Raw genomic sequence first — 27,904 nt, forward strand, 5'->3', positions numbered from 1 at the left:
GATGTTAAGTTATTAGGTGAGACACCTCTACCCTCTCTTTTATATTCCTTGGTCTTGGCAAATAAGGAAAGTTTTAATAAAAACTTCCTTATTCTCTTTACCAATGAAAGGAAAATTTAATTAAAATTTCCTTTAATCCTTTATTATGGCCGGCCACATCAATTGCTCCAAATAAGGCAAGTTTTAAACACAAAATTAAAACTTCCTTATTTGTTTCCGGAAATTTTTAAAATAAAAATTTCTCTATTAATTTTCCCTTCATGGTTGGTTATAATAAGAAATTTTATAAATTAAAATATCTTTCATTAAAACATGTGGATGATTTCCAAAAAGGAAAGTTTTCTTTAAAATTAAAATATTCCTCTCAATCTACAAATAAGGAAAGATATCATATCTTTTCTTAATCTTTTGTAGAAACTATAATAGGAAAGATTTAATTTTAAAACTCTCTTTTAAATCATGAAGATAGTTACAAAAAAGGAAAGTTTTATCAAAAAATTAAAATCTTCCTTTTAACTACAATTAAGGAAAGATATAAAACCTTTCACTTAATCTTTTGTAGAAAGCTATAGAAAGGAAAGATTTAAATTTTTAACTCTCTTTTAAAATCATGGTATCCACATAAGAAAATATTTTAAAAATAAAATCCTTTTATTTTATATGGTCGGCCACACCAAGCTTGGGCTCCAAGCTATGGTCGGCCACCCTACTTGGCTCAAGCCTTTGGCTTGGCCGGCCCAAGCTTGCTTGGCCAGCCACCTAAGGGTGGGTAGGAAGTGGGTATTTGGTAGATATAATTATCTATATATAAGAGGCTACGATAGGGACCAAGAGGAGGAATTAGTTTTGGTCTCCCGATAAAATTAAGCTTCCCGTGTTCGCCCCGAACACCCAACTTAATTTTATTAATAATAATTCATACCACTAAAGAATTATTATTGAACAACTACACCAATCCCAAATTATATTTTGGGCTCCTCCTTATCATGAGTATATTAGTCTCCCTGTGTTTAAGATATATAATGTCCACTAATTAAATGAGTTACTGACAACTCACTTAATTAATATCTAGCTCCAAGAATAGTACCACTCAACCTTATCGTCATGTCGGACTAAGTCCACCTGCAGGGTTTACATGACAATCCTTATGAGCTCCTCTTGGGGACATCATCAACCTAGATTACTAGGACACAGTTTCCTTCTATAATCAACAACACGCACTATAAATAATATCATTTCCCAACTTATCGGGTCTCTTGATTTATCGAATTAAATCTCACCTATTGATAAGTCAAATAAATAAATACTAGATATATGTGTTTGTTATTATATCATGATTAAGAGCACACACTTCCATAATAACAAAGGTCTTGTTCTTTTATTCAGTCAGTATAAAAAGAACTTACCTTAAATGGTTCAGCTCAATACACTCTGAGTGTACTAGTGTAATTTTATAGTTAAGATAAACTAATACCAAATTACACTACGACTATTCCAATGGTTTATTCCTTTCTATCTTAATCATGAGCTACTGTTTATAATTTATAAGGAATTGATAACATGATCTTCTGTATGTGGCACCACACACCATGTTATCTATAATATAAATTAATTGAACAACCGCACTTAGCATATAAATGTAGACATTTGACCAATGTGATTCTTTATTTCAAAAATAAATATTTACAAAAAGCTAGGTTTTTAATATATACTCTAACAATCTCCCACTTATACTAAAAGACTATGTTGTCATAAATGTTGTCATACATCTGATTCTCATTCCTTCAACATGCCGATCGAAAGCTTTCACCGAAAGGGCCTTAGTGAAAGGATCTGCCAGGTTATCCGCTGATGCAATCTTTGTGACAACAACTTCTCCTCGCTTTACGATGTCTCGTATCAGGTGGTACTTGCGCTCTATGTGTTTACTCGCCTTATGAGTTCGTGGTTCCTTCAAGTTTGCTACTGCACCACTATTATCACAATAAATTGTGATGATTTTGGGCAAACCAGGAACATTTGGAACTTTCAGCTTTTCTAATACATATAGTCCCCCTGCCTACGAACATCCTTTCCATCCATGCCACTAATGCCAGTAGAGACTTCTTCGCGAGAAGTAAATGTCACAAATCTAAATCCCCTGGACCGCCCAGTTTCCTTGTCCATGATAAATCGAGCTTCAACCACTTCGCCAAAACTAGTAAATACTTCTCTCAAACTTTGATCATCTGTGTCATATGAAAATCCTCCAACAAAAACTTTTGAGGATAACATCCACCTTGCTGCTTGAAATAATGGACTGGAAGTTACAGATTTCTTCTAGGGATTATCAATTCTATTTGCAAAAGGCATCCTTGCGTTGAGGATTCGTAGAGGTCGACAGCTCAGCGTAACCAAAACTTAATAGTCATGTTTTTTAGTCGTCAAGTGGACTTAAAAAACTCAAAATCTGATTTTTACTGTTCGAAATGTATCTCTGGATGTGAAGAACATTCTCTCAAAATTTCATGGCGATCCAATAGTTGAAACTCAAGAAAATACAATTGTTCTATAGCCGCCTCAAATAATTCTAAAAATAAAACTATTCCACGATTCACTAAGAGCGGAGATTGAGAGATGGATTTACTCTGAGGCCATGAGAACTAACCAAAGAATGCAAATAGAATGTAAACGGTAACAAAGTGAAGGAGAGAAAGAGTTAGTCACAAAAAGGAGACTAGTAAATTGTATTACAAAAACTTAGGTTTACATAGCAAAAAGAAAATATAAATAGATAATAAAACCTAATTCATCGTATATTAACAGTATGTATGTCCATTTTTACGTTATGGTCCAGATCAACCAACCGGATCCATCGCCGGCACGGAACTGCAAAAGTCCACGGCAGAGGTGCATCTATTCTGGAATGGCGATCAGCTCCGGCGAGAATTTTGGCCCTTTGATGCCGTTCCTCGGCGACCTCCGTTGCCAATCCTGCTTCTCCTTCTCCACCCGCCTCCGATCGGCGTTATCCACTGGAAAAAACAGCGGGGCCACTGCCCGACGACCACACAGCCCCGCCGCGCCAATCAGCGCTGTGCTCGCCTTCACCGCCAGGGCCGCAAGGTCCTCAGCGCGTAGCGGGTAGTTGAGCATCGACCGCGGGAGCACGAAATAGAGCTGCCCCGAGCAGAGCTCCTGGCTGACGCTCACCGCCGACAAAAATCTCCCGATCTCCATCTCGTCCGCGTCGCACACGAAGAAGCACGATGAGTCCTTACCCAGAGCACTCCCCGCCGTGACCGACCGGTCATACTCAAGGAACCCCCCATCCGGCAACACCACCTTCGCCGTCCCTTCCATCTCCGTCATTACAGCGGCGTTGCACGAGGCGCAGCCCCCCATTGCCGATGAAGATGAGAACCAAATGCCGACGACTATGAGAACCAAATGCCGACGTATCGAACGGCGGCCTGGTCGAGGTAATCGCTGACCTTTTCTTTGTTCTCTATTTCTGATTCTTTTTCGCCGTTTAATTTGTCCGTGGAGGCGATGCGATGAAGCCCGCGAAGCGCGAGCTTGATACAGAGGGCGCGACAAATTTGTCGCGTGTCGAGCGTATGACAGCCTGGCGTGTCCTTGGAACAGCTCATGTTGTGGCGTCTAGTCCACATAGTCACAGGACACCGAGAATCCAGGAAGACCTGGTTGGGCGGATAATGACAACGATACCCTCTGAAGAAGCTGACTTGGTTGTCTTAATACGGCCAAGCAAGCAGTTGACAACCGGCCTGTGCCGATTAATACGGCATACGCGATCAGCATTGGCAGATAGAAACTGGCTCCCCGTTTGGGGGTGTCATTGGACTCGTTTAGTTGGCGAGATACGTGAAGACTGAAGTCCACTAAGCTTTCGTGTGATTGTAATCTGGCTGGATCCTGGCCGACTCAATCTAGCCCAGGTCCATACCGAGCGGGGGCTCAGCTTGGTCTGCTTCAATTTGGTTTTTGAAAATGGTGATGGTGGCGCAGGTTGACTCTGTACGGCCGTGGTGTAAGCACGTGTACAGTGTGTTGGGCGAGCCACCGGCAGGGACAGGTTGCCTAAACAATGCGCCACAGGGTTTGTGATTGATCCCGGCCGCTTACCATTTCTCGAATTGAATCGGCTCCCTTGTCGCCGAGCCGACCACCGTTGTTTATTTATTGGCCCCGTCGTTAATTAAGCAACGTAGAATTCGAATCTTTTGATGGGTATTTTTTTCCCGTGGCTATGTTCTGTGTTCTGTGAAACTTCCTTAATTATATATATATAGACGTCGGTGACCAGTGGGCAGTGACCATCAGCCATATTGGATCGTGTGACCAGCAATGTGATAATTGACAAATGTAGGACCGCATTGCCAACAGGGCAGCCAATGAAAAATTACACACGTGTTATATGCTGGGATACGTGGATGAGACTTGAGAGAGAGACTACTCTTTTGTTGTTTGCTTTGATCTTTTGGGAAGATTAAATGGTATTTAATCTGCAAAGAGAGTTATCATTGGAGCTTTAGGTTGCTTTAAGAACATGGGTGATGGAAGTTGAATATGGCTAATGAATTACGCATGTGAAAGCCAAAGGCTAAGGTATTTTAATTGTTTCTTAAAATGCATGACAGCCCACAGACACTGACCCAAATTTGATCAACTAAATATTAATTGATAGAAATTGATAGAAGAGACTAGGAATGCAAATTTGGATCATCAATTGATAGAAGGGTACGTCATTATAAGATACACAACCTGAGTGTGCTGGCTCTTGAAGTCTGGTGATTTCGTGCCTCAGAGTCAGAAGGATGACCTTCAGCTTAATTAGTGATCGATAATACTAGATGTGAGATGAAGAAATTCCTTAGATCTGAGACAAGATTATAAAAACTCCATCTCTGTGGTCCAATTTCCTAAAAACCGGCTTTAACAATCTTAATAAACCGTACGAAACATGGAATTGTACGAACTCATGGCTAATAAATACATTAGATTACTTTTGAAATGTATTCTTATATATTCTTTTTGAATTTGAATGCATAGGCACAAACAAAATCTAAGGCTCCGATTTTATATGACGTCTTGCTCATTGTCAATTTCGAGAGAAAAAAAAAATCATTCATTCATTGTTGGTCGCACACCAATTTCTTACACACGAATTAAATCGACAGAGGAGCGACGTCGCTCCTTACAATATTTTTTGAGAGATCTCCGATACAATGTTAGCGCTTTCTTCCTGCCGTTATTATGTACAATGTTACGATGGTTTGTCCATCGTCAGCTCAACATTAATGATGTCGAAAGCCCACACCGATCGTTCCATGCAATCCTAGTTCCAGTACTCGTTGCCCGACTCTTAATTTCTAGCTCAACCAGCAGCTCTCCCGGCCTCTAGGCTCTAGAAGAAAATACGATCTCCGATTTGCCCTCCACTTCTTCTACTCGGGAATGGCGCTCAGATGCGGCGCAAATTTCCTCCCTCTACCAGATCTTGCCCTCTTCTTCCGCCCTTTCTCCCGGCTTCTCCGATCGCCGGCTCCGTCCTCCACACTTGCCGCCGGGAACACCAGCGGCGCCAACGCCCCCTTGCCGCATCTCCCCACCAGCGCGGCGCTCGCCTTCACCGCGAGCGCCGCGAGCTCGTCGGCCATCAGCGGGTGCTTCAGCATCGCCCGCGGGAGCACGAAGTAGAGCTGCCCCGGCAGGAGCTCCTCCTCCGCCCCCACCGCCGGCACGAACCCCTCGATCTCCATCTCGTCCGCATCGCACACGAAGAAGCTCCCGGCGTCCTTCCCCAGGACGCTTCCTGCCGTCACCCGCCTCGGGTACTCGTGGAGCCCGCCGTCGGAGAGCACCACCTTCGCCGTCGCAGCGGCCGACGCCACGGTCGAGGCCTCGCTCGAGTGACAGCTCCCCATCAATCGCCGCCGAGGAAAAGGCAATGCCGACGAGAATACTAGCTCGAGAAGGGGACCTTCGTCCGATCGCCGATGCGTTGCTCGACCTCTTGGGATGCGAAGCTAGTTGAGTTTTTATATATAGCAGTAGCAGAGCAGGCGTGGACTATTTTGTCGTGCAGCGATCGACTTGACAGGCTGTATCGCGGATCAAAACACCCGAGGGTCGGGTAACGAGCAGTTGCTGGGGCTCCGAATTAGGTGCTCGATTTAGTCGAAATTACATGACCAGGGACTGGCCACTGCCCAACGCTACCGTGTCGCAACACGGTGCGCGTGCGAGTCCGTGAAAGGATGAGTCATCGGATGGCGAATGGCGAGGTGTCGGCGTTCCCCGGCTTTGCAGGAGAGGGCTAGTTTGGTAAACTTGGAAGGGCGAAGAGTGATGGCGTGGCTCGGCGGCAGCCAGGCTAGCTGGCGAGGCATCAGGAAGCACAGAAACGACCAGGCTCCTCGGGAGTCGCAGGCCGAAGATGAGTGGGCCACGTGGCTGGTCCTGCAAATTGCCAATTAACTTGCCTCCCTTGTCCCGCCACCCACCGGCTCTCCAGTGCTCCTTCGCCTTGACATGTTTCTTACTTAATAATGTAACAAACGTCTAAATTCTCAAAATCTCGTCACTCTCATGCGAAAGATGCGTATCTGGTGTTTCGCGGTGAAAGCTGTCTCGGTCGTCACAAATGATCATGGGCCTACGTGCCTGATCGGGTCGGCCCAAAAAGATGATGGCAGTGAAAGCCCAACAACCTGGGCCCAGAAACAACTATTTGTGCCTGTTCGTGTTACAGAACTTATTGACAACTAGGGAAAAGTCTCCTTGACCAGTCTAGCCGACCACTTTGACATTTAGGTGATTCATCCTTTTGGACAACTTTTATGAATTTGACCAAATATTTTGAAAAGCTAAAAATTGTGTATCCAATTGTATTCTACAAATACGATACGTTTCCTACTGAATGAATTATATATTAATTGTTTAATTCTTCATTCTGCTTTAAAATCCTTCTCACTTTTTCAACTTCACGTGTTTTCCCATCAGCAGAATAAGTAAGCTTGGTCAAACAAAATTAAATTTACTTAATAAATATAACTATTGGAAACATTAGACCGCGCCGAATTTGTAACGTTAATTCACCTAATTAAAGATATAAAACAATTTACAATGATTTATGGGAATTAAGGGGTTTGATGTTGCCGTTGCGTTGTGTCATATTAAATGTGATGCGAGGACATGCATCATATCGAATACTAGAGAAATTCCTCCTTTTTTCATTTATTCGGAAGTTTTTAAAATGCATCAATTTTAACGTGGGCTAATTAATCGATTGGAACGCCTTAATTTTAATCATTTTTTAAATTAAGATCTGATTTTTAACATATAAACAATTTGTTTATTGACATAATATAATATCAATGTCATATTATTATTTTAACAATAATTAAAAAACTATATCCTTCTTCAACCTTGAAAACGTTCTAAATATTTCTAAACTATGCTTTGTATTGGACCACCGTATCCATTTTATTTTTCAACATCTATCACTGTCATTATCCTCTCATTATACCTCAAGTATAATCTTAACCTTTCACAATGAATATTTCTAGACAAGATCACGATCCTTCTATCTAAGAAAATCGACAGACAAATAATGATGATAGACTAATTGATCAAATTGAGAGAAAGTATCTTATTCAAGACTATTCTATAATGAATACAATTTTAATATTTTATCATATGATGACCTTTTAAATCTTACAACATTAAAAAAAATCCTAAAGATAGAATTAAATATTGAAGATTATCTTCTTTTTAAGATTCGATTTTTTAAAATACGTATATCGAATATAAATAGATGTTATTTTAATAATTTTATATTAAATTAGACGTGTCTTTAGTCTTTACTTAATTCAACCATGCACTTTTACCAAATATTATTTACTTTATGATTTATGAATGCTAACATCCATAAAGGCAAAACTTTTGGATATTCTTTTATTTAAAAAATTAAAGTTTAGGGCAACATAATTTATGAATAATATATAAAAAAACAACAAACAGAATAACACGTTCTTTTCGTGCAGCAGTGAGCTGTCATTTTAGATCTGCAAATTGCGTGTCCTGGCTGTTTTTTAAGGACCACTTGCACAATTTGCTGGGATTTGTCGGCACGTGCCCCGTGGCATAAAACTCTTCTGCGTGCAGCTTTAGGCAGAAGCAAGCAATCGATGCAGGATCCGTTTTCCAACTCAGGGTCCGCACCTTCAACAACCATGAAATAATGCTGTATAATTGTTGTCCCCGCGAAACTTCGTATACATTACAGTTTCATAGAGATTTTCTACGCACAGACAAATATTTTCTAGCGGAGCTTGCAGTTGCAGACAAATTAAGATGAGGGTGGAGAAGGACTGACTCACTGATCGATGTTTTGATGTTTAAGAAGAAAGTGACCGTTTTGTTTAACTTAGAGGATAACTCACCTCATGAACGGAGATAGAGAGGAGAGGGCCGCTCATTGTAGCAAAAAGATGAAATCCTCGTCCCCAGGGCCCCCACCAACTGGACCCACGGTCATTATGAGGGAGATAAATCGCAGCACCCGAGCTAACATGGGACGGACCAGATGGGATACAAGGATAGGGGATTTATTCCCCCGTTGCCACTGAGTTTCGGCCCGGCGACCTCCTTGCAGTAACTTCCGCCCCATGTCATCTCGGATGATCCACGGGGTCAAGGAGAGGGCCGCTCATGTTTAAGGAGAAAGTGACTGTTTGTTCCCAAAATAGATTTTCCTTTTTGTTACTGTAATTTTCTACCACGATAAATATTAAGAAGAAAAAACTTAGTGATTTTTTTTTCAAATTTATGGTTATATTTATATATATATGGTAGCCCACTTAACGGTTCCACATAATCGGTTCAATCAGTGGCGGATCCAGACAAAATTTTAGAGGGGTGCTCAAAGAAGACATCTTCTATGAGAATTTTTAAAGAGATAACACCAAAAATAAAAAGTTGCATCTTTTGATATACTGTACTCTAACCATGAAATTTTTTTAAATCAAGCAACTTGAAAACTTCTATGCTCTTTACTAAATTATCTTGGGGATAACTATGATCAAATAGTTGACAAGGTCCTCTAATCAAATATTCTCTTCGAATCTCATCTCTAATAGAAATATCAAATTCATTAATTGGTTTGCATAGCCCTGGGTCACTAACATCATCCGGGTTGAATTCAACGCGAGAATATTTTTTCTTACTATTTTCTTCCATAGAATTCTTAGAAGACTCAATACTTCGTTTTAAAAATTTCTCCATAACATATGTCAATTTCTCAAAATTATTAATTTATGCAATCAACATAACAATTAAAGTATTACCAAGAATAAATCATGAAATTAGAAATTAGATGAAATAAGGAACAAGATTCACCTAAAATTGAAGAGATTTTGCTTGTTGTGGAGGATCACCGGCGTCGACAGTGGCAGCGGCGTCGACGGAACAGGCGAACCACGAACAGTAGTGGCGTCACTGGCGTGAGGTGTCGACGAAGTGAAGAGGCAACAAAGATGAGGGCAACGGTTTGAGAAGACCGAAGAGGGGGAAATAATGAGATCTCTTAATGGAGATGGGATCCTCTGTCCCACTTTCTTCATGTCCTCGTGGGACCCATTCACTGATCGAATAGATCATATCAGATCATGTCAGATCTTAAGGATGCATGATCTGATGTGGTCCGTCCGATAGTGAATGGGACACGGAGACACAAAGAAAATGGGACAGAGGATCCCATCTCCTCTTAGTGTGATTAGGATTTTTAGTTTGAAGAAGAAAGAGTTGACTTATAAAAAGAAGGTTCGGCTGCTGAAAAAGTTGTTGGAAAAAGGATCAGGAACGAGAAAGAAAGAAAACAAAAGCCGCTGCCAAAAGTTCGGGAATGAGAAAGAAAGAAAATGGTTGCCGGCTGAAAAAGTTGTGAATGAGAAAGAAAAGGGAAAAGTGTTTTTAATGACACTTTTGAGAAAAGTTCCATTAAGTTTAAAAAATTAAAACTATACCCTTTATTTGTTAATCATAATTATATTATTATTGTTTGTTTCCAGAAGCAAGTGGGTGCTTCCGCACCCCCTCGCGCCCCCTTGCATCCGCCGTTGGGTTCAACGGTCATCTGTAAGGAGGTAAATTAGAAAGTTGTAGTTAGTTAGTATGGAAAGGACTATTTTTTTCCTCGATTTAATCGAGATTCGAATCTTTACTTTATGATATGGTAGCAACTTTGTCCCGCACTAGTCAATGCAATCCTATTCCAAAGCTATATATATATATATATATATATATATATATATATATATGTGTGTGTATGATTGCATACAACAATGATGATTTATAAAAAAACAGTATCACAACTTAATTATACCAACCACCATTATGACGTTGATTTTTAAAAACATTAGGCATCAAGGTGTTTTTTTTTTCCAACAATACCAATGATATGGATATGTTCTAAGGACGGGGGGAATTAGAGAGGAAGAGAGGGTTATTTTAGTCAAATCATTGTTTAGGACTTGGAGAAAAGGGGATGCACTATTCACGCGTGAAAGGGGGTCCGTGTTTTCGCTCCGCCACCAGGGGACTTAACCAACGACTCTCCATCACACTCCGCTCTTCGTCGGCGCCAATTGCCGCTCCTCTCCTTTCCTTCTCCTCGACGCCATCTCCCCCTCTCCTCCTTCTGGTTTTCTCCTTAGCCGCCACTAGAAATCGAGGAAGAGGCTTCTTCTTCGTCTCTCGCCGCCGCCACCAAGGAGATCCGCCAGCGACGACCGCCTCTGGACCACCTCCTTTCTTCTCCACGCCGACGCCACTACGCCATCTCCCTCGACGCCTCTCTCCTTCACGCATGCCACCACCCTCCTCACACGAACCAATGCTCGTCGCCGCCCATGTCGCCTCGCTCTCGCACACGCTGCCTCCCAACGCTGATGTCGCCGTCGTTGCCTCACCTCACGCTAGCAACTGCCTCCACTGCCGGATAGGCTTTCGGACACTGACATAGGGTGTCGGTGCTACTTCCGTCGTCCCACGACACACGTCCATTTTCCCTCACGCGTGCCATCAACTCCCCTTCGTAGGCTTCCTCGCTCCATACCCAACAGCCACCTTCCTGCGACCCATCGCCTTGGCCGACCCATTGCCTCGGTCCGACATCAATCCAGCGCCCTTGCCCTTAGGCTCAATCACTACAAAAATTCCTACAAATAACGATGGGATTATCGATTGAATTTAATTCAGTCGGTAAATGCCAACTGAATTAAATTCAGTCAGAAATTACCAACTGGATTTAATTCAGTCGGAAACTACCGACTGAATTTAATTAGTCGGAGACTACCGACGGAATTGGTTATTCCGTCGATAATTACCGACTGATTTTTTAAATCAGTCGATAATTTCCGACTGGAATAAATTCAGTCGGAAAATCGCCCTAGGGTCAACGGATTTACAAGTTCCAGGTTAGCAGGTTCCTGATATTACGGACGAAATTATTAATTCCGTCGGTAAATGCCTTTGGTTAACGAGTATAAGTTAACGGGTTTTAATTTAACGGGTGCGGGAGGAAAAGTTACCAACAGAAAATTAATTTCGTCGGTCTTTATCGACTGGATTAAGTTTCTATCGGCAGTTACCGACGGAATTAAGTGTCCGTCAAAAAATACCAACGAAAGACTGATTCCGTCGGTAACGTAGATTAAAATTATGGCACGGGAGCTCCCTTTCCTCTCTGCGCGCCCCGTGCTTTTTCCTCTCTCGGCGATTTTCCGATGTCGACGATCTCCTCTCCACGTCCAGTAGCCTTGTGCCCTCTCCCGTTCACTGTGATCCGCAACCAGCGACTCAGGTATGCTCCTCTCTCATCTCTTCCTTTTCACACCCACGACGCCCGTCGCGGCCTGCTCGCGGCAGGCCAGCCGCCGCAGGCGTCTACTCGCGGCGGGCCAACCACGGCAACCCAGCCGTCGCAAGCGCTTGTCTGCGGCATGTCGGCCGCCACAGGGCCACTTCTGGAGGTCGGTCGCCGCAGGTGCTTGTCTGCGGCATGCCACAGGCTGACTGCTAGAGGTTGGCCGCTGCAGGCGCCTACAGCGCCTGCTTGCTGCCTAATCGCGGCCAGTCGCGGGGGCTTGCTCGCGGCCCCCGCAGAGTCCTGCTCATGGCTGGCCACTTTAAGCGCCTACTCACGGCTGCCCGTAGGGGTTGCTTGCGACCTACTCTCAGCTAGCCGCAGGGGCTGCTCACGTCTATGCGGGCTACCGCAGGAGTGCATATCATGGCCATTATTTGCTGCATGTTCATTATTCTATATATTAGATTTGTTTTACTTTCATATATGTATGGTTATTTTATTTAATGATGCTCTAAGCAACAACATGTGTATATTAGTTTTATTTATTTGCTGTAGTGTAGAGGAGATTTTCGATAATATGATACAAAGATCGTGAGATGAAATTGTGCACATAATGCTTTATTTAAACTTATTTCAAGTGATACAAGTTTAATAATGTTTCAAATTATAATATCATCAGGTAACAATGTATATGAACAAAGCTTGGATGTACAATCGATTAGACAATGGTTTTATCAGAGATAATTTTATTGCTGAAGTTGACAGTTTGTGAACTTTGCTAAAAGTCATCTAGAATATATGAATGGTACTGAGTTACGGTGTCCGTGCAATCATAAAAAATGTCAAAATAAATCTTTTCGTGATGAGGATACTGTAAAAATACACATATGTAGAAATGATTTTGTGTCAAATTACTATAATTAGTACTGTCACGAAGAGCCTTATTTATATGAACCAATTGGGCCTTCTAGTGGTTTGTCTTCTGGGACTACTATTACCACTCCTAAAGCATCAAATAATATTGATATTTCAAGCAATCAATGGTTCAAGATGCGATGAATGTAGTTGATTATTCGAATATAGATGAAATATCAACCCCTGAATATCACCAACTATATGGAATGTTAAAGGCTAGTGAAAGAGAAGTGTGAGAAGACATTCCTTCTGGTCATTCTTAACTATCAGCTACTGCAAGGTTATTAAATATGAAAGCAGAACATCATTTTTCTGAAAGATGTTACGATGGCATTTGTCAATTGATGTCAGAGTTGCTCCCTGCTGATAACATAATGACTGATAGCTTCTATGAAACAAAGAAATTGATCAAAGGTTTAGGTTTGCCTGTAAAGAAGATTGATTGTTTTATAAACAACTGCATGATATTTTGGAATGAAAATAGTGATCTGAATGAATGTAAAATCTGTACTCACTCTTGCTTTAAGCATCGTACTCGCATACCAGGGAAGAAGAGGAAAAATATTGTTTGGAAAGTGATGTATTATTTTCCATTAACTGCTAGACTTCAACGCTTGTATGCATCTGCAGCTACAGCTGACCACATGATGTGGCATCATGAGCATGAGCATGAGCATAAGCACGAATGAGGTATAATGTGTCATCCTTGTAATTCTCCTGCATGGATATCCAAAATATAATCCAGGTATTTTTTTTTACATGTAAAATTAGTTATATATTACAATGTTTGAGTTATATTACATTTACATCGATTCATTCTAATCATAATCTCTTGTATTTGACTTTTACAGGATTATATTTGGATATATGTATAAGTGATGTATCATGTTAAGTATTTTGGATATTTTGTATTTGTCGTTCACTTATTTACTTTTAGATACTTATGATTGTAAGCACTTGACACTTGGATTGTATTGTATTTTAGAAATTTTGTATTTGTCCTTCACTTATGTTTATGTATTGTATTGTATGTTGTATTTTGGAGATTTCGGATTATTTTATATTGTGATCTTGTTGCATGTTGTGAGTATATTGTGTGGATTGTGATATATGTATAAATTGTGTTTGTGATGCCATTGCTTATGATGACTTGTATTTATATTAAAATTGTATATGGGAAATGAGTAAAATTAGAGTAGTTTTTTAATTTTTTTTTTCAATTTTTTACCGACGAAATTGTGGTTTCCGTCGGTAAAGTATCGGTAGCACAGTAAATTTTGCGATATATTCCCGACGGAATATGTAATTCCGTCGGGAATATTCCAACTGAATAAATTTCAGTCGGAAATTTTTGTTAGTTGTCGTTTACTTTTTTATCGACGGGACAAGTTTTCAGTCGTTAAATTTACCGACGGAAAATGTAATTCCGTCGGTAATTACCGACGAAATTGTATTTCTGTCGGTAAATTGCATTACCAACTAAATGACTCCCGATGTCATAAATTCCGTCGGTAATCTCAAATACCGACGGAATATTCAGTCGTTATTGATAATTATTTTTGTAGTGAATGTCGGTCTAGCCCTTGTTTCCATGTCGTTCATGCATTGTTGATGCGATCCAACCTCCCCCGAGCTACCGTCGTAATGCACCTTGCTAGCGTGTTCTAGTTTTGTGCCGATGTGGTGTTCTGGCCTTCGTGTCGTTGTCACATCTCGGCCTGCGTGTCGCTATCATCTCCTAGCTTGTGTGACGATATCATATCCTAGCTTGTGTGACGATATCATATCCTGGCCTACATGTTGATGTCATATTCCGGTGTACGTGTTGCTGTTAGGTCCCGATCTGCGTGTCGTGTTCCATATCCAGGTCGCGCTCGACTGGATGCCGTCAGATCCAGCTCTTTATCCTGCTCAAAGTCATCTGCTCTTCCGGATCACGACAACTCGAGCAGCGTCCCGACTAGCTCACCGATCTATCCGAGGGCGCCTCCCTGGGCCAGGGTATGTTCTCCGTTCATATCCTATATGCATTTCATTATTTTATATCTTGACATGTTACTTATATATTCGTTGGATCTGCCTCGAGCATCGGGATACTAGGGACCGTGGCAATCTGGTCGCTGGGTATAGGTAGCGTTGACCAGAGGACTTTTGAACATAAAAGTCATCTCAGCATACACCCCCTTCCCATCGCGATTCAGTCAACATTTCATCTACCTCATCCGGAGGTCCGTCTAACTCAGATTCTGAACAAAATCAACTAAGGTAATGTTTTTATCAGTAATACTTTGATCTTGGTATTGTTTTTTAAAAATCAATAATATTTTTATAATACTTTAATAAAATAGTATCCCCTTGATATTGATTTTCAAAAAATTTATTTTTAAAACTAACACTATTGCGATTATTCCATGCAACTAAAGGAGAGAAATAGATTTTTTTTATTATAGATAGCAGATGAAATTTTCCATAACACTATGTTAAATTGTCTACATCGGATAGGACCGTCTCAAGAATCCTTGAGGCCCTAGGTAAAAAAAATTAAAAAACAAATTTTTTAAATATATTTTTAATTTTCTTTAATATTTTTCATTTAGATTTGGGATCGAAAATAATAATTTAAAAAAATATTTTTAAAATTAGTTATTAAAAAGAATTAAATATTATTTTTTTAAAAAACTAATTTTTGATATAAAATTTAGTTTTCTGACGAATATTTTGATAATAATTTTATTTTTTATTAATAAAAATATTAAATTATTTATTCTTTTTATTTAGAATGTCAAATACACTTTATTAATTTTAATTTAAAAAAAAACTATTTTTGCTAATGCATTTTACTTTGTATTTTATGATAAAAAAAATCTCTAATTCATATTATTATCGAGAAATAAAAAAAAGAGCGATGAAGAAATATTATCGGCAAAGGAAGAGAAAGATGTTGCGAGTATCATCGGTGAGGAAAGAGAAACATGCAAAATCGCTGATAAAAAAAGAAAAGGGCACAATGCACCGATGAGAGAACTATTAAGATTTTTAAGAAATATTGAGGAGAGAAGAATTCATTAGGTTTTATAAGAATAGTATTACTAATTGCAAAATAAAATGTGAATAGGAGTAATAATAAAAAAAGAAAGAAATATGTCAATTTAAAAATGAATTATATTTAAGACAGAATAAAATCTCATATAAAATTATGGTAGACAATTAATGAGGAAATAAAGATAAGTACAAAGTATTAATAGGAAGTGGAATCGATAATGAATTAATTGACAAGTGTCATTAATGAATTAGTAAGGCATTTATAATTAATTAATATTAATGATGCTAATTTATTTTTTTCAATATCTTTAATTAATTAATCAATAGACCCCAATAAAATTGAGGCCTAAGCATAGGCTTGAATGACCATAGGATGTCATCTTTGATCGCTGCAGGATATATACATTGCGACTGTGAGGCAGTGTCGATCGTTCCAAATCCAAACCTCCAGATATAAATATGTAAAACATGGACTATGCCACAGTAGCTTTCTTTCGTTTTGTGATTGTCGAACGGTTAATATGTCTCTGTATCGATGCCTACGTTTGTTCGCTATTGTCTTTTCGATCGAGGCTATAAAAATGTCCCCATCTAAATGTTATCGCAGCACTAAAATTCTGCAACAATTATTAGGTTTTTCATCCCTTCAAATGCAGTATTCTCCCTGAAAACACCTTCTTGTTTCATTTCTCCTTCGTCTCTCCCATCTACCATATTATTCTTATATATATATTCAAGTATTTGCACTTTCATTTTTTTCTATTCTAAATTGTACTTTAAACTCATCGAGAGTTTGATTGCGAGGGGGGAAAATCAAATTAAATATATTGATAGTGGACAATAGAAGTGAAGTACAGCACTAGGTGCAGCAGTTTCCGTGAATAAACTTCAACGGCCAAGTTTGGGTGAGGCGTCAGGCGAGGAAAGGATCGGTTGGAATTTTTAGGTGGGTGAGAGAGATAAATTTAGTAGCAATAATCTACACCGATTAGTTTTTCTTTTCCCAAATTTTCACTCTGGTCATTTTCATATAATCTAATTTTAGATTTTCTATATCTACTTTTTTTGTCCCACGCCTTACAGTTACCATTCTAAGTTGCTTACTGACCTCCTGCCTGGTCAAATTGTGTTTTACTACCTGGAGGTCAGACACGTGCTTCACCGACGACGTGATCTCGTACAGCCAACCAGCGCTCTGTTCCACCGGGGGCCCACCTTCGGTCTAATTATTTACTTTTCTTTCGTGTTTTAGTTTAATTTTTTCATCGTAACAAATAAAACCACGTCTCTTTGTATTTCTATTTCTATTTTATTTTATTATGGCCAAAAATAAAGCAATAATAGTCACGTTATTAATTGAAACTTAGTATATATAGTCCACCTTGCCGGATCTTCTTTTGCCACCACCACCACCACCACCACCAACTCAATTACTCCAGCGAACGGACCATGGCGACGGCGTCCCTCCCCTTCTCCGCCCTCCAGCCGCTCTCCTACCGCGGCAGCCACCGCGTCCGCCCTCTTCCGATCACGGCCACTGTCTCCGACAAGTCGTCCGTGCCGCCCTCCACCAAGCCGTCGAAGCTCCCTCTCCGCAAGATCCCCGGCGACTACGGCCTCCCTTTCGTGGGCCCGATCCGGGACCGCCTTGACTACTTCTACTTCGAAGGCACCGAGGAGTTTTTCAAGTCGCGCGTGCGGCGGTACGGCTCCACGGTGTTCCGCTCCAACATGCCCCCAGGCCCCTTCCTCGCCGCCGACCCCCGCGTCATCGTCTTGCTCGACGCCGCCAGCTTTCCCGTCCTCTTCGATACCTCCCTCGTCGAGAAGCGGGACGTCTTCACCGGCACCTTCATGCCCTCCACCTCCCTCACCGGTGGCTTCCGCGTCCTCTCCTACCTCGATCCCTCCGAGCCCAATCACGCTCCCCTCAAGCGCCTCCTCTTCTTCCTCCTCTCCAACTGCCGCGGCGCCGTCATCCCCGAGTTCCGCCGCACCTACGGTGCTCTGTTTCAGTCCATGGAAGCAGAGATCGCGGCCAAGGGCAGGGCGGATTTCGGAGAAGGCAACGACCAGGCGGCCTTCGACTTCCTAGCCCGCGCCTACTTCGGCCGCGACCCCAAGGAATCCGCTCTGGGAAGCGACGGCCCCGGAATCATCACCAAATGGTTGCTCTTCCAACTCAGCCCCCTTTTGACCCTGGGGCTCCCTTCCTACCTCGAGGACTTCTTGCTCCACTCCTTCCGTCTGCCCCCCGCCCTCGTCCGCGGCGACTACGACCGCCTCACCGCCTTCTTCCGCGATGCCTCCAGTCGCATCCTCGACGAGGCCGAGCAGATGGGGATATCGCGAGACGAGGCGCTCCATAACATCCTCTTCGCCACCTGCTTCAACACCTTCGGCGGCATGAAGATCCTCTTCCCTGCCATCATGAAATCGATCGGCCGTGCTGGCGCGCGCCTCCACGGACGGCTGGCGGAGGAGGTGCGCACCGCGGTGCGCGAGGTCGGCGGCGGCGAGGTCACTATGCGAGCCGTCGAGGCCATGCCCCTGGTGGCCTCGGCCGCCTACGAGGCGCTCCGTATCGAGCCGCCGGTGGCGCTCCAGTACGGCCGCGCGAAGCGCGACCTCGTGCTGACGAGCCACGACGCGGCCTTCGAGGTGCGCGCCGGAGAGATGCTGTTCGGGTACCAGCCGTTCGCGACCCGGGATTCTCGGGTGTTCGACCGGGCAGAGGAGTACGTGGCGGACCGGTTTTTGGGGCCGGAAGGGGCGCGGTTGCTGCGGTACGTGGTGTGGTCGAACGGGCCGGAGACGGAGTCGCCGACGCCGGAGAACAAGCAGTGCGCCGGGAAGGACTTCGTGGTGCTGGTGGCGCGGCTTCTGATCGTGGAGCTCTTCCTGCGCTACGACTCGTTCGAAGTGGAGGTGGGAACCTCCACGCTGGGTTCTTCCGTCAAGTTCACCTCGCTCAAGAAGGCCACCTCTTGAGCGCCGCCGCCGGCAGTGGCAATTTTGTGATTCTCATCGAAGCAAACATGTGCTAATTGGAAGCCTAAATGGCGTTGACGAGGGCGGTCGTTGGATCTAGTGGCGTAGCGGGAGGACGAGGGTGGAACCCGCACGACGTCGAAATAGTTATTTATATAAAATTATGTTATCATTTATTTTTTTTTAAAAAAAACGAAGGGTTTTCTCCCTAAACGACCGGTTATTATCCAAGGTGCGTATTAAATAGATTAAAGTTTTGGACAATAAGTTCGTAGAATCTTCACTTTTGGATTATTTTTGGCGCACATAAAATTTTCTTGTTATTATTGAACAGTCGATATTTAATTGTAAAGGTAAGATCCGAATTGCCGCCTTCATTTTGGGGCTACTCATTATGCCCCTTTGCCAAAATAAAATTTGTCAAATTTATTCATGTTTAAGTTTAATTTGTTTATATTTTATGTTATTAAATGAATATAAATCCACCAAACTGAATAAAAATCTTTTTTTATTTACATTTAAATTAAAGAAACAGCAACTTAAAATAATGTGTCCCCCCACTAAACCACGACTAAATGCACTATGGCCACCATCTAGATTCTGACAACTGCTTCAAATGAAAGCTGCTGCCATTATTTGGAAGAGCAACAGTCCACCTATTTAGATATCTCCGATTTGCAATCTACCATGTTTTTTTTTTAAACTCTCTAACTCTATATGTTGGCGTAGTATCTATATCAATTTTCTTATTTTTATATTAAAATTTAAAATAAATAATATATTTATTAAATTTAAATAATCATGTTTTATTATACACTATATTAATTATCCGAAAATTATTATTATCTTTAATTTTTTATTTTTTTCCTTTTTTTTATTTTTATTATTATATTTATGGAATGAGGAAGTAGAAAAATTAAAAAGAAATATTATTTTATTTTGAGAGTAAATGTTTCATTCCTTAAATTTAGAGAATCATTATTTATAAAATTTAAATTTAGAAAATATATAAGGTAGTTGATATAAAGATTTTTTAATTATCCTATTTAAAATTTAATATAAAATTTTTAGAAAAATTTAATATAAAATTTTTAGATAGAATAGCTGATGTACCTCTAATATTTATATTTATATGCATGTTTATTATAATAAATATTGGGTTAATTTTTAATGGATATAAAAAATACTTGATATATAATTTTTTTCATGCAAAATACACCGTTTAGTGGCCAAGTGGCCGCTTCATTTTTTTTTTTATCATATACCATGCTTTTCTAAAAAGAATAAAAGATATAAAAATTAGTTTTTTTTTTCAAAAAGAGTAAATTCTATGATCCGGTGATAAGGAGGGTCCGGATCAACGGGATGGTTAATGACATGGTGAAGATTAAAGTTCGATCGGGCAACCCCCTCTCCTGCTCGGGAGGAAGAGGGTCCGGGCGGATACCAGTATAGCTCGGCTCCATGCTGAACTTCCGACGCTCAGGATAGACGAAGTAGCCGCCGAGCGGCCAGCCCGCTCGGACGCACATCGATGAAACATTGACGACCGAGTAGACTACATTCGGACACAGCTCCGGCCTACAAAACGTGGAACCAGGACAATGGGATGTTGGCTGAGCGACCATTCCGCTCGGCCAGAGAACAAGGCCTGTCGAACGGCCGAGGGTTGGCCGAGCGTCCATCCCGCTCGGCCCACTAACAGACAAAAGGAGGATCAACCGATATCCTCATAGAGACTCGCTCCATCAACAGACGATATGGTTGGCGAATGGACAGGCAGAAGATCGTACGATGGAAGCTTCCACTATCTTGTCAGATATATGCTCGGGTCGTTAAAGTATGGTATCAGATACACTTTTCTGACACGTCTTTTCAAGATATGCTTTGAGGAACGTACATGCATCGGGGAGCGTGCACACATTCTCAGGGAGTCCTATATAAAAACCCCTAAACTTTGACGGAGATATGCCTAATCTCTACTGTAGCCACAGTTACGCTGTCATTTTGCTTCCTCGTTTATTCTTCATCGTCGGTGTTTGACTTGAGCGTCAAAAGGCCATCGCCGGGGAACCCATCCCTGGCTCGGCACTGACGTTGCTATGGTTGCAGGCTTCATTGACGAAAAGTCCACCACCAGTCATCAGGAGCGCCACGTCCCCAGCTTCCGTTACCTCGACTCTCGGACAGGATCATTCTCTATTGTGTTAATTGGCTAATCCTGAGAATGATCAGTTTACTCATATGAAAATTTTTTACCGACCATCAAAATAAATCAAGAAATACTCACAACAAACAATTAATTAACCTAACATTTTTAGATCAATTACCAATTACAAAAAAAATTCAATATAAATTCTCCAACTCTGGTATATATAAGTAGTTGAAAATAAGGATGAGCATTTTTTTTCTCTTAGCCACCTCCATTACTGTCTGGAGATGTGAACAATCAAGAAGTTCCCTGCTCTTCACCAGTTCAAAGAAGCAAAGATAGATCACCCTTTCTTTTATTTTCAATTTATTATGGAGTAAAACCCTTCTCATATCACCCCTGAAGATATTAATTATCCCATTGGTGCAGAAAGTGATTAGCCACTCCAGCTTCTTAGCCGAACACCAGAGCATCGCATAGCTTCATCGCATTGCATTTTTTGTTGAATTGCAGGAGCTAGCTCTGAAAACTCCGTTTCTTCCATATCAGTTAGAAAAGACGTTCGAGAGGGGAACAAAAAAAGAGAGTTGGTATCTCGTTCGTCATCCTCATTGATTTCAATAATGTTGTCAATGTCATTGTCTTTGTCAGAACTTACTTCATTTTGCAGTTGAAGTATTGGTTGTCCTCATTGATTTCTATAGTGTTGTCGCTGGCATCGCTATAACTTCCTGTTGGCGTATCATCTGAAAATTTTGTAAGAAACAAAGAAAGAGTGAAGTTCTACCTGAAATGCAACAAATAACCACCGTGGTAATAAATAGATGGACATAAGAGTAGGAAAAAAAAACAATCAAAGAAGTTTCTTTTTCTTAATTTTCTGGATTTCTGGTGGTTGATCATATGGTCCTGCAGTGAATTCCTGATGACCTGCCCATCGAATAATTCTGAGTTCCAGCACAACCTTTCTGCCTCCATCATGATCTCTACTCGAATTTCACCTTTGTCACAATCTCCACGAGCTACAAGCTCCTTCCATGAGCATGAACATCTTCTACCTTTATAGCAAGATTCCATGACTCTCCGCTTGGACCGGAAACCCTCAAGTAAGCTGCTGCTGCTGCTTCTTCTTCTTCTTATGCTTCGCCCCTATGGTTGAGTACTAAAACTGTATCATTCCAACCACTAGTCAAAACTCAGTTGACACTTCAAACCTTATTTCATTATGCCATTTTTCAGGAATAGTGCTTGCTTGTCTGAGCTTCATGTATATCCGTAAGTGGGGAAAATTAGTGCATTTTTCAGAAATTAAACACTCCTATTTATTCCTGAATAACCAGCTTTGACAGTGTGACTTGTTTCCAATAAAAACACTCCAATTGCTAAAAAAAACACTGCTCTATCGAAACAAAATCTTAAAAATATATCCGGTTGCAAGACTTGCAAAAGAAACAATAAAAATTAGTAGGCTGGCGAAGTACACCAACTTCAGCTACAACACACAAACAAGTTGCACATTTGACATAGCGACATTCTTTGATCTGGCGATGCATATTCTCATCTTTCCATCCTTTTTTATTCCAATCAGCTCAATAGCACATAAATCCTCCTCCAAATTGTTATCAATGATGAGTTTACTCCATGTGCAGTGCATGTAACCCTCAACAGTCCCATCTTCTTCTACTGGTGCATCTGCAGAATACCTATGAAGCATCATCACGATCACGAAGATACACAGATCAGAAACTAGCAGGAATGGTCTAACGAAAAAAAGGGAAACATAATCAATTATGAATTGTCAACTGCTGCATCATATACCAGACTATATACATGACAAACAATTTATTGATCACTAGTTTGCAGATGACACATCATATGTGCTGATTAATTTCAAGTAGGGATTTATTGGTAAGGCTATAAATGTGTGCAATTCTAATAAGTTGAATGATTTCCAAGACATGATTGAAAAGAAAAGGAATAATAATTCATTTGGCTTAGCAGAAACAATCTTTCTGAAACTTTTGTCTGCTTCTGTTACTACTGCAAAAATAAGGCATCTTATGGGATTTTGAAAGCCAATTTTAAAGCTTCCTTTTGCAATGACAGTAGTAACTTAAAGGAGCACTAAATAATTCAAGCACATAGTAGCAATCAGCATTTGCTCCATTTTATCCTGATTTCTGCCAATACATTAAACTCTAACAATCATTAAGAAGAGCTACATATTTCTTGGAAAAGAATTCAGGGTAACACAGTACAAAAACAAACTAAGGATACTAAAGAGAATGTAACCACAGCAAAAACCCTTAAAATGTCCAAGAATTAAGCAACGACTGAAGGTAATCCACGAAAGTTAAAACTGAAAATATCTTTTCCTGACAGAATGAAAGATGATATGGAAGAACTGATACCTTCCTATTTTCTTAGAATATATAGACATCATAAGAAAGAGAAGAAATTCCATTTGTAACAACCCTGTTATATTACATATTACTTGGAAATCTCTACATCAAGAAAAAACATGGAAATCTAGAAAAAAGTGAAGAATGAATAAGATTCACCCCTACACTGTTCATTCAGATAAGGAAATTCTTGAATAACACCGGAGGTGCTACATACTGATTTCTTGCCAATCAGGAGAACATGCAGAAACTATGTTTGTCTATGTTTCTGAAGCCTCTTCAATGGTCGATAATCTATCCGTCTGAGAAAATGCAGGATTCAGAAACTTGGCCACAAATGCCCACATTCTGTACACATCCTCAAAGTTAGTGAGGAAACCAAGTGAAGCAGTAAGAACCTCCACTCTAATCATGGCATTTTTAGTGTTGTTCTTACTGTCTTGTCGATTGTTTGTGGGATGTTGTTGTGAGGAAGTATTGGAGAGAACTTCTCCAGGTAAAAAACTCTGATTGTCCATAAGGCTTATATGACTAAGGAAGCCAATGCCCAATGAAATATCACTGTTCTCAGCAAGCTTTTGAACAATTTCAGGTTTGATCACTGCCCCATTGCCATCCTTTACATTGAAGGCCACAGCTGCACCCCTTTCATATTTGATCTTTGGACCATAGATTTGGACAAGAGGCAAATCATTGCCCATAGCTGAAACTGGTAACCTCAACTGCAGTAACGACATCACTAGCCAGTTGATCAAATATCTTTGTCTTAGAGTTGTTTTATTGAGACCCATCAAGTTCACATGATCTAGATGTCGACAAACAATTTCAGGTTCTAATCTCCCCCACTCTTGAGCATCATCATCATCATCATCATTATCCTCAAGAGTGGCACCAACATCATGGTCACTTTCATCATCAAGTCTGTGGCCCGAAGTTTCTCCAACATCAAAATTGTGATAAGAAAATTCAGTAGTTTTGTTATCCTCTATGCTGAAGGATACCCTCCTATCCATGCTGGAGACTCTTTCATTCTCTTGCCCTCTTACCAGTTTTCCGCCTGCAAACCTGTTATTATTTCCTTCTCTCCTTCCTAAGAGTCGAAACTCACCTTCCGTTTCCCTTCTTATGGCGCTCTCTTTCAGTTCATTGTGAACTTCGGGCCATATTTCTGAGGTCGAACCATTCTCATAACCATTGGAAGAAGAAAACTTAACAGACTGCTTTCTCGTTGCTTCTTTTACTTTAGGTTCTTCTTCTATCTCAGACACTTTCTGGAAGTGAGAATGTGCCAAGCTATTTTCAGACAATCCCTTGTGTGAGCCATGCTTTACACAATCTTGTGCCTGAGAAACTGAGAGGACTGCTGCATCAAAGGATAGAGCATGATCATCATAAATAGGGCTTTTCGACATATTAGAAGAGACCTTTTGCTTATGATTCTTCTTTCCAGTAAACCATGAAGGCGGTATTGGAGAACCCAACTTTGCTTTGTTCAATTGCCCTGAATGGTCAGATCCATATGGACTCTGACCCAAATCAATCCAAAAGGAGTTGTCAGATGATTCATCCTCACTAAAAACAGGGCTCTTCATGACCTCCCCAACAGAAATGCTCTCTGTATCCTCAAACATTGTGCTAGCTCCATCATGATCAGAGTTATTATCCTGATCCATCTCACTTTCAAACACATCTCTCACTTGAGCTGATGTAAATGCACCTGAAAATGCAGGTAACTGGGATCCTTTGTGAGTCTCAGATGTGAAAGATTCATCATTAACATTAATGTTTTCATCCTCAGTCCCATCCAGCACATCGAGATCATCCGCTGAGTCACTCAAATACTGAGGGAACACAGGAACAATCCTCACCATGCCTGATCCAGTGCCACCATTCTGGCTCTGCAAGGTTCCTATTACAGATTTCTTGATCAGGAGGCATCCAAAACCTGTAGGATCATATCCAAAAACTCGATAAAATGAAGTGATGATGAAATCCGGACGGAAGAGTGAAAGGCCGAGAGAATCCATGTCCTTTGGACCCAAAGATCCAGCATCAAGCAACACATGCCAATTATTCTGCTGAGCCAAAGCCATCCACTGGTACGAGTACTTTGCTCCAGTCACTCTGGACTGAACTGGGAAGACAAAAAGGCCTACAGCCGAGTCCTTTTTCCTCCTCTTCCTCTTGCATGAGATTTGTTTCCTCAACTCCGTGGTGCATATCTTGAGAGTTGGCCACTTAAATGTTGCACTATACACCTTGGCTCCCTTCTCCTTAGCACTCTGGGTCATCCAATTAACAGACTGGCTTTCATGATCAAACATTGTCAACAACTTCTTGTTGGTATGAAAAGGATAAGTCTCAGAGAGTAATTTGAAAGCTGAGCCTCTACTGGAAGTGAAAACTAGACTATACTCGTTCTCGGGAATATTGAGGTAGTCCATGATTCGCGTCTTGATGTCATCCTCAACAGTTCCTTTCTCACCCCCACCGTACAGAGCATGGTTGATCAAGTTAGCAGTAATCTCAGAGAGGCTAAATGCTGAAGACTCCCAGCTTTGGAAGCTCTGAATGTAGGAGAACAAACCAAAGCCACAATAGTCGAGGCATACCTTAGCGGAGGCGTCCGCGAGGTGGCAATACTCATTAAGTCTCAACTCATCGATCTTGTTGGAGGACTGGTACTTGGGGTACATGGTAAGGAACTCCGATAAAGCCTCTGCCAGGGTGAGAATGAAATCAGCAGAGGTGAATGTGCGATCGGCGGTGAGAGCAGTGGCCTGGAGGAACTCCCGCTGGGCGTTGAGGAGAGCGAGGGATCTCGGCCGGTTAATGGAGCCTTTGTCGGTGTTGCCTGAGATCTCCGGATCCATCCCCGCGTCCAGGGACTTGAAAAGGGAGCCGTCCTCGGAGGCCGCCTCGAGAGCCTCCCGGAGCTTGTTTCCCTGCAGCTGCCAAAGCATCGAGGACCCCCGCTTGGACCCTTCCTCCGACAAGCCCTTGCTGTCTCCGCCGCCACCGCCATCCCGCCATCGATTCTTCTTGTCAAGAATTAGGGCGGCGCATTGGGAGATGGGTTTCCATAGAGAGAGATTCATCTATACTGCTCGTCCAAGCCTTTCCATCCAACAACCTTTCGACGGCTATCTGAATCAGATCAAAGCCCTATAAACCACCGAAGGGTAAAGATCCCAGCTTTCTTTCGAAAACAAATTTTGAGGCGATCAAGATGGGAGTTTGAGATGAATGGAGGGAATGAAGAAAAGAAATCCTCTAAGCTAAGATTCAGCGAGCTTTCACTGTTGGCGATGGTAAGAGGAAGGTAAAAAAGGGGAACATTCAAATCCAAATCTCTGCGATTCCCATTGGAAGCAACCCAAAGACGACAACTTTGAGAAGACGCCAACCCTATTTAACAAAAAGAACACCAAAGTTGAAAAAGAGAGAAAGCAAAGGAGGAAACCGGAGAGAAGAGCGGAGAAACTGAAAAGAGAGCAAACGACTACAAAATGGAGAAGACAGCCACGAGATTCACCGCCCAAATCCCCCTTTCCCTTTTCTTCTCCCCGATAAGCCGAAATCAATCAGCCAGATACCTTGGATTCAAACAAAATAAAGCTTTCGAAGAAAGAAATAATTCAACCAAACCTCCACAAATTCTCTTCGCCCACCAAAGGAATCCAACGTAAGAGGTATCTATCTCCCTTCACAAACATCGCACCGACGATCGCCATGCTCCAGTCAAGATCGAGATACTCTCTCCCTCTCCCTCTACCCTCTCCCTCTCTGGTTCATCTCCACCGACCCTCTCACTGCAACAATATAAAAGCAGCCACCTTTCCCATTCGCTCGTTTCTCTCGAGGTCAACCCATTACAGGCCATGTATTGATTTTTGTTCTGTTGCTGGCTTGATGATGCTACCCGACAAAAACCACCCCCACTCCCCTCCCCTGTCAAGTCTTGACTCAGTAAAAAAAAACACAATAAAATGAAAAAAAAAAAAAATTAAACAATAAAATCAGAGATTAGGTTCGGGTTCTTGGATGCGCTTTGGAATATGGATACCTCATACCTGATAACAGAAACAGACTGCTCATTGACTTCTCTAACTACCCAGGTCGCTCTCAACGCCAGTCATCATCATTGTGGGGCTCTTTGCTAACGAAATTGTGGCTTTTCTTAAAGTCAATCGGCATCTGCCCTGTTCGGTGCCAAAATGGCGCTCACCTAATCACTGCAAATTGATTCGGCACTAGCATTTTCTGGATCATCAATCTCTTCATGCTTTATTTATTATCTTTGTTTATTTTAAGGTGGGGCTGGAACTAAAATGTATAAACACGTATGCTTTTGAAAACCATCTTAATGCAGGAAACAAGCGTTTCAGCTTAACTACAAAAATTAAGGCAAGCTTTTCAATGGCTCATTTGAGATGTTTCTGAGAAACAAAGCGTCAAGATTAATTATATCACATTAGACCATGAGGTTGTATAATAAGTTTGATAGATTAGGTCGGTCAAAGTTGT

General features: G+C 41.4%; 4 protein-coding genes and 1 long non-coding RNA gene across 8 annotated transcripts; 1 reads left to right on the forward strand and 4 right to left on the reverse strand.

Annotated features, from left to right (window-relative positions):
• Positions 1 to 2,706: 2,706 nt before the first annotated feature.
• Positions 2,707 to 4,160, reverse strand: LOC122010117. Its single transcript, XM_042566525.1, has one exon. The coding sequence runs from the start codon at positions 3,382 to 3,384 to the stop codon at positions 2,896 to 2,898; it is 489 nt and encodes a 162-aa protein (XP_042422459.1). The 5' UTR covers positions 3,385 to 4,160; the 3' UTR covers positions 2,707 to 2,895.
• Positions 4,161 to 5,108: 948 nt separating this feature from the next.
• On the reverse strand, positions 5,109 to 6,016 carry LOC122010124. The gene has a single exon (XM_042566539.1). It carries the CDS (start codon positions 5,928 to 5,930, stop codon positions 5,451 to 5,453), a length of 480 nt encoding a protein of 159 aa, XP_042422473.1. The 5' UTR covers positions 5,931 to 6,016; the 3' UTR covers positions 5,109 to 5,450.
• An 11,210-nt stretch (positions 6,017 to 17,226) lies between these two features.
• Positions 17,227 to 19,046, forward strand: LOC122034245 (allene oxide synthase 1, chloroplastic-like). The gene has a single exon (XM_042593407.1). The coding sequence runs from the start codon at positions 17,282 to 17,284 to the stop codon at positions 18,821 to 18,823; it is 1,542 nt and encodes a 513-aa protein (XP_042449341.1). The 5' UTR covers positions 17,227 to 17,281; the 3' UTR covers positions 18,824 to 19,046.
• A 2,108-nt stretch (positions 19,047 to 21,154) lies between these two features.
• Positions 21,155 to 22,109, reverse strand: LOC122010127. The gene is made up of 2 exons (XR_006119787.1): positions 21,634 to 22,109; positions 21,155 to 21,512 (listed from the first exon to the last, which is right to left on the reverse strand). It is a non-coding gene; the product is annotated as an uncharacterized LOC122010127 (long non-coding RNA).
• A 163-nt stretch (positions 22,110 to 22,272) lies between these two features.
• On the reverse strand, positions 22,273 to 27,212 carry LOC122034249. Of its 4 annotated transcripts, none has more exons than XR_006126654.1 (2): positions 23,543 to 27,212; positions 22,273 to 22,667 (listed from the first exon to the last, which is right to left on the reverse strand). XR_006126654.1 is itself a non-coding variant. In XM_042593423.1 (2 exons), exon 1 carries the CDS (start codon positions 26,473 to 26,475, stop codon positions 23,638 to 23,640), a length of 2,838 nt encoding a protein of 945 aa, XP_042449357.1. In that variant the 5' UTR covers positions 26,476 to 27,212; the 3' UTR covers positions 22,273 to 22,678; positions 23,595 to 23,637. The 4 variants fall into 4 exon arrangements, 2 of the variants coding, with proteins under 2 accessions (XP_042449357.1, XP_042449368.1); XR_006126652.1 differs by having other exon boundaries at positions 22,273 to 22,678; XM_042593423.1 differs by having other exon boundaries at positions 22,273 to 22,678; positions 23,595 to 27,212.
• Positions 27,213 to 27,904: the final 692 nt, after the last annotated feature.

The sequence above is a fragment of the Zingiber officinale genome, chromosome 1A (genome assembly GCF_018446385.1).
Source record: "Zingiber officinale cultivar Zhangliang chromosome 1A, Zo_v1.1, whole genome shotgun sequence".
Lineage (NCBI taxonomy): Eukaryota > Viridiplantae > Streptophyta > Magnoliopsida > Zingiberales > Zingiberaceae > Zingiber > Zingiber officinale.

Excerpts from the sequence above, each read along its gene's own strand:
- LOC122010117 (XM_042566525.1), bottom strand. The coding sequence starts at position 3,384 with ATGGGGGGCTGCGCCTCGTGCAACGCCGCTGTAATGACGGAGATGGAA.
- LOC122010124 (XM_042566539.1), bottom strand. The coding sequence starts at position 5,930 with ATGGGGAGCTGTCACTCGAGCGAGGCCTCGACCGTGGCGTCGGCCGCT.
- LOC122034245 (XM_042593407.1), top strand. The coding sequence starts at position 17,282 with ATGGCGACGGCGTCCCTCCCCTTCTCCGCCCTCCAGCCGCTCTCCTAC.
- LOC122034249 (XM_042593423.1), bottom strand. The coding sequence starts at position 26,475 with ATGAATCTCTCTCTATGGAAACCCATCTCCCAATGCGCCGCCCTAATT.